General features: G+C 46.2%; 1 protein-coding gene across 1 annotated transcript in view; it reads right to left on the reverse strand.

Annotated features, from left to right (window-relative positions):
* Positions 1–7196, reverse strand: part of CGNL1 (cingulin like 1) — a 43843-nt gene extending 36647 nt beyond the window's left edge. Inside the window, exons 1-4 of the mRNA XM_060259818.1 lie at positions 5629–7196; positions 4460–4551; positions 3429–3522; positions 2541–2642 (exon numbers count right to left, since the gene is read on the reverse strand). Of these exons, the coding sequence (XP_060115801.1) occupies positions 2541–2642; positions 3429–3522; positions 4460–4551; positions 5629–7128 (1788 nt within the window). The 5' untranslated portion in view covers positions 7129–7196. The remainder of the gene's footprint in view (positions 1–2540; positions 2643–3428; positions 3523–4459; positions 4552–5628) is intronic.
* Positions 7197–8279: the final 1083 nt, after the last annotated feature.

The raw sequence follows: 8279 nt of genomic DNA on the forward strand, positions 1-8279 counted from the left end.
CACCATTGTTGCTTCGTAAGATACAAGAATATGGAAAATTGGCAGGCTTTTATATTAATAAAGAAAAATCAAAAATTTTGTGCAAAAATATGTTAAAGAGTAAACGGGAAGAACTACAGAGATTAACAGAGTGTGAAATTATCTCAAAAGTAAAATACTTAGGTGTAGAAATAACGGAAAATATTGATCTGTATAAAAACAATTATGAGAAACTCTGGTGTAAGATCGATGGAGATATGGCAAAATAGAACAAACTGAAGCTGTCTGTGCTGGGCAGAATTTCTGCAATTAAGATGAACGTCTTATCGATAATTATTTCCTGTTTCAAACAATTCCAATAGTGAAAGACAATAAACAATTTAATAGATGGCCAAGGAAACTTTCAAAATTTGTATGGACCGGGAAAAAAACAAGAATCAAAATGAAAATTCTGACAGATGCGAAAGAAAGAGGCGGATTTCAACTGCCTAATTTAAAGCTGTATCATGATGTAGTGTGTCTGGTGTGGATTAAGGAATGGATGACATTATCAAACAGAAAGTCATTAGTATTAGAAGGACATGGAAATGTCTTTGGATGGCATGCTTATATGTACTTTGGGAAAAATAAGATGGCAGTTTCTTCTCACATCACTATATCAGAAGTAATCTGTTAAATACCTGGTCAAAATAGAAAAGATAAGGGTGATGAGAGGAAACCGCTTTGGATCGTACCAACAGAAGTAATAAAATTGTATTCAGATATTAAAGAAGAGAAGTGGTTAACATATGAAGAACTTTTAAAAATTCAAGGAAGAAAGATGGAATTAAAATTGGCTGAAGAAATGCAATATAAATATAATTGGTTTCAATTGCAACAAATAAAGAGTTTGCTTGAACAGGACATCAAGAACTATGGAATAAGACAAGAACAAACAGAACTGGAGAGAATGCTGTTTGGAGGAAAAGAAAAGCTGATCTCAAAGACATATAAACTATTATTGAAATGGTCTATGGAAGATGAAGTAGGTAGTTAAATCACAGATGATAAAATGGGCGATAAATATAAATAAGGAAATACAGATGAAGTCATGGGAATACTTATGGAAGAACTCTATGAAAATATCTACATGTTATAACAAAAGAAAATTGCTTTAAAATGTTATATAGGTGGTACATGACACCTAAGAAATTGGCAAAAATGAACAATCAGGTGTCGGATAGATGTTGGAAATGTAAATGTCATGATCTTTCTACCATATGTGGTGGACTTACGAAAAGGCAAAACAACTTTGGCAAATGATTCAGCAAGAAATTTCAAAAGTTTTGGGATATAATATCAAGAAGGCACCAGATATCTTTTTGTTGGGATTACAAATGGAAAAATTTCAAAAGCAAGATAGAACAATAATTTGGTATATCTTTCAGCTGCACGGACATTATATGTGCAAATGTGGAAACAAGACAAAATACCAGAAATGTGGGAATGGACTTTGAAAGTCATGCATTGGAGTGAAATGGATAAACTTACAAGAATCTTAAAAGAACAAGATCTAGAGAAGTTTAAAAACGAGTGGGGAAAGTTTCAAAAATATATTGGAAAACAATGGAACATTAAAGGACTTTTGGTGATCTTTGACAATGGTTAATAGTTACATTATAATAAATTGTTTTAAAGAAAAAAAAAGACCTCTGCCTGAGACCTTGGAGAGTAGCTGCCAGTCTGAGTAGATAATACTGACTGTGATGGACCAAGGATCTGATTTAGTAGAAGGCAGCTTCATGTGTTCATGCAAAGAGATTACTCTGAACCAAAGTGTAACTCAGTGGGCCCAGGTTTGGTGAGTGCTGTAGTCACAACAGGCCTGCTTCCTGGCAAATGCATTTCACAGGGACAGTGCTGAGGGCCACCTAGGCAACTCAGGCCCAAAGCATTACATGGGAAGGGCGTCACGGCAGCTGCTGTTCAATACTCTGATTTCTTTTGCTCAGGTAAGCATGATTAGTTGATACTGGAGAACAAACCAGTGGGCGCTGCAGCTCAGTGGGGGATTTCGTGTTGGGCCAGATCAGACCCCTGGCTCCTTCGGCTGAGAGTGGGTACAGCAGAGATCTCTCCCTAGACTCAAGGACTGTGGCTCATTGTCCAGGTGCCCAAGTTGCAGGCAGAGGGCCCCAGACTCTCAGACAACAGGGGCTTCGAGAGATTCATAGTCTGTGCATCTCTCACAAAGGGAGCTTTTTAGTCCTGAAAGCTCCTACCCTGGAAACCTTCCTGGTCTCTCTAAGGTGCTCCCTGACTTGGATCTTGTTCTTTGTACCTCGTGGAGGAAGCCTGGGTTCTCAAAAGCTCAAACCTCCAAACTGTTGATGGACTTGATTCTATCTCTTCTATGGCAGACCAATACAGCAGCTCTCTGAAACAGCCCACTCAGAGGAGAGCTAGATGAACTTATGAATCTCTGAGACTAGCTGTATTTTCCATTGCTGATGTTCTTTTTTCGTTGGAAAGAGGAGTGAATTGTTTTCCCCCCTCTTACGCAACAGCAAGAGAGCCCTTACCTTGACCCCCAGATCCAGAGCTCTTTGCAGTTCAGAAACCTCCTTTTCCAGCCCCTCCTTCTGTTCCACCAGAGTTTTGACTTCAGCTGAATTATCAGCAACCTGCAGTTAAAACAACATGAGTTTTATTGGAACGCCCTCACTGGATTTCCCTTCCCAGGGCTGAACAGTCGGAGGAGGAGATGACTACGAGGACAAAATTGCAGCCCAAAACAGAGCGTTTAATCAGGGAGCCCTTTCAGGCTGGAAACAGAACAATGGAGAGAAGAGAGAGGGACCCAGGATGGCTTGGGGGATCTGTAGTTGTGAGGCAGAAGCATGTTGCCAGAGTCCTGGCGTGCACCCTTGGAGGAAGGGAGTTGTTTTATCATCACTGGGAACCCTTCACAAGGCTACCAGCATCCTTTAAACAAAGAAGAGGAACACATATGGCACCACTCGCAGGCTTTGAAAAACCATTTAAAGCTAGTTCCCAAAGGAAGAGGTTTACTTCAGGGGATTCTGTCCAGTTCCACAGTCTTTTCAATGGGACTTGGGCCTCCAGAGAACCAAATCTGAATCAAATACATAGATCTGAACTAGTCTCGGCCATCTGCAATCCAGCTGTTTCCAGGAGAGAGTAGCATGCATGGGCCTGAGGCACCTGTGGGTCTGCAGCAGCTGGGACTTCCCCCTCCTTGGGATTTATGCACAGAACAATTTCCAGCTTGGAAGAGAACAGAGGAGCCCCCGCTCAGCTCAGACAAAGCTCCACATGAAACTCCTTCTGGGAAGGGCAGAACCTTAGGGCACCCTAAGGTTCTGCCCTTCCCAGAAATAAAACTGTCTGGATAAATCAGAGATGTTTCCCCACAAAGAGGCAATGTTGTTGTGCCTGAGTTTTTTTACCTGTGTGCTCCCAGCCGCTCGAGACTTCAGAGTCTGGATTTTCTCAAACACCAAGTTGACCTTTCTCTTGGTGGCATCGTCGTTTTCACTGCTCCTGAAACACCAACCGTGTCAGCCAGGGCCCTGCCTCCCCCTCGCCCACCCCCCACATCCCTCGGGGGAGAAAGCCCCTTCTGATGGAATCACATTCCAGCACAAACACTGACTGGCAGGGTCAAGCAGCAGTGCCATGCTGCATTTATGCAAAACATTTATATCCCATTTAGAAACAAACGTAGAAGGCAGCAAACAAAATTCAGTGGCCAAGAAATCATGGGGGAATGTGGTACAAAATAAGCACCCCCTTCAGTCAGCAATGGAACCACCAAAGCAAACACAAAGACAAGGAATCAGAGCATCCCAGGGACCGGAACACCAGAAGAGCACTGGGGGGGGGGGGGAGAGACCAGAAGGCCTTAGAAAGAAGGATGCAGCTGAAGTGTCCCATGAAGCAGGTGCAAAAGGGACCGAGGAGGATGATCAGGGGCTTGGAGACCAAGGGCTATGAGGAAAGATTGAGGGACTTGGGAATTTTCCATCTGGAAAAGAGGAGGGTGGGGTGGAGGAAAGGCTTGCTCTCCTGAAGTCTTTGAACAGCTGTCAGAAGAGGGCAGGGAGTCGTTCCTGTTGGCAGCAGAGGAAAGACTTGCAATCATGGGGTTAAATTAAGGGTTGGAAGGTACCCGTGGCTATTGGGAAAAGGCTTGTTATGGTAAGAGTTGTTCAGCAGTGGAATTGGCTACCTAGAAAGCTGTGAGCTCCCCCACCCTGGCCGTGTTTAAGCAACGACTAGACAAACACTTGTCAGGGATGCTCTAGGCTGATCGTGCATTGAGCAGAGGGTAGGACTAGACGGCCCGTAGGGCCACCTCCCTATTATTTTGTGCTCTGAGGATTTGGACTTGAAGCAGGGTGATGGTAGAAAGGTTCCATGTCAACCCCACACCTTCAAGCACATGCCACTCCCGCTGTCGTCATTTCATGCTACTGACCCCTTCAGGTAGTTGTAGAGAATCTGCTTGGCAGTTTCCTCGCTGGTTTGCCGTGCAAGTTCCTGCTGCCCCTTCAGCAAATCCGGAGTCACCTGGAAAGACACAGCAGACACCTGAGGAAGGAACCTGCTCGCTCCCAGCTGGGCCTCTGTCACAGACAGGCCACACAGAATCCAGGGCACTTGAGTCCAGAACCCTCCGCAACCGCCTCAGAGCCCACATGGCAAGAGATCCCAGATCACAGGCAGCTTCACTCGTCCCCTAAAACCTGAGTGGGGAGGGGGCAGGAAAGAAGGCAGGCAGTCTGGGCTCTGGTCTTTCCTTGCTCCAACTTTGCTTTGGGAACAGAGATTACTGTAATAATAACATCCAAACATCTGCTCTGTCCCCCCATCACCAAACCACCTTCACAGAGGATAGAGCTCAGCTGGACATCCCCCTCCTCAACAAGACACACAGCCGCCTTTCACGCAACAGTTTGACTCAAGTGCAGGAGCACCTTAGAGGCTGTGATGGACAGCAAGCAGAGGTGTGCTTGGGAGAGAGTGAGCTAGCTGAACTGATTGACAGCTCTTGGAACTCACTCTGATTAGAGGACTGCAGCTAACTGTAGAGGGGAGGGTGACGGGTTGTTGGAGAAGAGAGTGGTCACCTGGGAGACACTCTAGTGTGAGAGGAGTCTGAAAAGCCAAGTCTGTTTCAGAGCCAGCGTGGTGTGGCTTTGGGAAAAGGAGAGACTCTGGAGGAGACTGTTCAAATGATTTAATCAGAAACACAACATGAGAAGACACTTGGTCCTCCAATTTATAAGATTAACATCCAGTTTGAAGAAACTCTAAACCTGGAAAAGAAGGATTTGGCAAGTGGTTTGAAGCGGCACTGAAAGGCCCTAAGTACCCCAAAAGGCTCTTAAGGAGAAGATAGCCATTTCATTTCCCAGAGAAAAGGGTCTATTAGGAAAACCTGGATTCAGATCTGGCTCTTCTGCTGCAGACCAACACGGCTGCCCTCTGAGCTATTTTATACAACAGCCTCTCCGCCCTGAATGACAGCTGCAATAAGGCTCAGGTATAACTGCCCATTCATTTCATATTTGAAAGCATCATGATCTTGGACATTCTGCACCCCCTCGCTGGCTAGAGCTAGCATCTGGCATTCCCACCAATTACCTGTGCATTTGAAGCTAAAGATTTTGCAGTCCGGTTTGCTATCAAGAGAGTGGAAGTCACAGTTTTCCTTTCACTTTTGTTAGTCTGGACTGGAAGCGTGGATGCCTTAGGAGCCGAGCTCTCATCTGTGAGATCAGCCTGTGGCAGATGTTGCAAGGAATTAAAACAGCTGCTTGCAGTGACTCTAGATGTGGCCTGGAGCTTACCGACAGTCCGAGGGATGCCCTCTTCCCCAAGAGAGGGGGACTTCTGGTCTCGAGGCCCTGGCTTCTTCAGACACACCTGAGAGGGCTGCAGGAGGTGTTCGGATGATTTCCCCAAATCTTGACTAAATTCATCTAAACCCTCCGAATTCACTTGAAGGCCAGAGGGCAGGAGGCTGTCCACACTCCTTGACCGTTTACGGTCATCCGGATGAATTCGGCTCCGCATCCCCAGCCGACCTCTCCTCTGGTGACCAGCCTTCCTATCAAACTTCTCAATAAGCTGATCAACGGCAGGGATGGAACCGGTATCAATATCGCGGCCAGTCCCAGGCAGAAACGGGATGTATCTTCTGTTTTCATGCCGGTTCACGTGATCGGCATAAATAGCACACTCCTGATCATCTAAGAAGAACCGGTACAAGGAAGCTGCAGACGTTGGTGTTGGTGTTGTTGATGAAGTCGATGACCGCCGAGAGCCATTCGGTATTGATCCCTCTGAATCTTGCCTGCGGAAGGGGAGGAGGTCAGGCCGACTTTTCCTTGTTTCCTGGCAGGTGGGGGGGCTCACTGCATGTGCAGATCCACCACTAGAAGACAGGGATTCATGAATCCCATCAGGGCTGTCTGAGACGACGGTATTTTCCCGTTCCGGCTTGCTTACATCCTCCCCAGTTGCAGCTTTACTCAGGAGGACAGTTTTTACATTCACTTTGGCCAGTTCTGTAAAATGGAGACTTGTTTTATCCAATGACGATGCGGGTTTCAGCTGGGAACTCCAAGATCTGGCCTCAGGTCTCACCTCATCAGCAACAGATTTGGCTGTACCGAACGAAGAAGTCTGAAAGGCCTCCAAGTCCAAAAGAGTCTTTTTGGGATCATAGGGCTGCAGAAGCTCCGGGTTCCGCTGAAAATTCAGCAGGTTGGAGGGCTGGGGGGCCCCAGGGCTGAAATGAGACTCTCTCTTCTCTCCCTCCCTGGCGCTGGCTAACTTCAGGCTTGGAAGCATGCCTGGCGGTGCAGGAGGAAGCTCCACACACTGGCTGTTCTCGCCATTTCTCCCCTCACATTCAGGAGCAGAACTGGAATCTGGGGCTGCTCTGTCAAAAGTCAGGGAGGTCACTGACTGACTGTTTTCTGATGCTAAGAGGGGTTCTGGGGAACCCACTTCTGTGTTGTTCAGCACGATGTAGGGGTGTCCATCGATTCCTTGGACCCGAATACTGACTCCATAGGACCCCCCTGCCTTGGAGCTCTGGGTGTTCTTGGCCTTTGAGGCCTCGCTGTTTGTAAGCATTGGGAGGGCCCCACAGTCCTGCTGCAGAGGCTGGTGCTGTTGCGGGTGCTGGAGATGGCCAAAGCAGGACTCCATGACTCACTTAGGGCTCAGCTCTGCAAAGGGGAGAGATGGACCATCAGACTGTGACAAATCCCCGGCCTCACAGTGCTTTCGAGAAGTTGGCAGGCTTTGCCAAGATGGGCAGATAAAAGCCCACCACTGACTGCAAGCCAGGAGCATTTTGTCTGCTCACCACTGGCCACCAGCCCCCCAGGGCCTCTGCAGTGAACTGACAGCCGATGGAGCGGGGGACACATGCAGCAGAAGGGGCCTTCCTGCGCCCAGATGGGCCTGCTGCTCTCCACCCCCCCCCCACCTTCCAGGCCTCCTCTTGCCCCCCCTTTTTTTTCTTAATATATAGGCAGTTTTACTAATACAAATACTGGAAATATTTCTGATTCAGTGTACATATATGTAAGAATACTTTAGCCATGACATGAAATGACATATTAGCATAATAACATGAGAGTATTTTATGAGAAAGTGTGTATGTGTATAACGAGTGGCCAAACTGGCTCGGGAGCCACATGTGGCTCTCACACATATTGCGTGGCTCTCAAAGCCCCCACAGCCCCCCCCCTTCCTCTCCCCATCTATTTGCTTTCTTTCCAGTTTTCTTTCCACCTTTCCTTCCTTTCTTTTAGCTCTCAAGCATCTGACATACATGTCTTGTGGCTCTCAAACATCTGATGTTCATCTCTTGCAGCTCTCAAACATCTGACATTTATTCTATGTGGCTCTTCCGTTAAGCAAGTTCAGCCACCTCCGGTGTATAATGTAATATATATCGTGACTATTTAAAGGTCCAATATAGTCTCCTATTAAAGACGTTATATATACTTACTTAACATTGTTATCCTATCTTATCAATTTGATCTACTATGATATGATCGTATCAATTTGATCTACTATATTTCCTTCACTAAGTTCAAATTTATTGTTACAGTCAACGACCAGCTCACTTAATGAGATATACATGAAATATGATATAAGTAGCCTCATTAGGGCCATTATAAAGTTTTCATGCTAGCATTTGTTATATATTTTTTTAAAACAGTCACAACTAGAACCATTACTGGAAGTCCCTTGCTCCCCTTTCTACCCTTCAC

The sequence above is a fragment of the Heteronotia binoei genome, chromosome 19 (genome assembly GCF_032191835.1).
Source record: "Heteronotia binoei isolate CCM8104 ecotype False Entrance Well chromosome 19, APGP_CSIRO_Hbin_v1, whole genome shotgun sequence".
Lineage (NCBI taxonomy): Eukaryota > Metazoa > Chordata > Lepidosauria > Squamata > Gekkonidae > Heteronotia > Heteronotia binoei.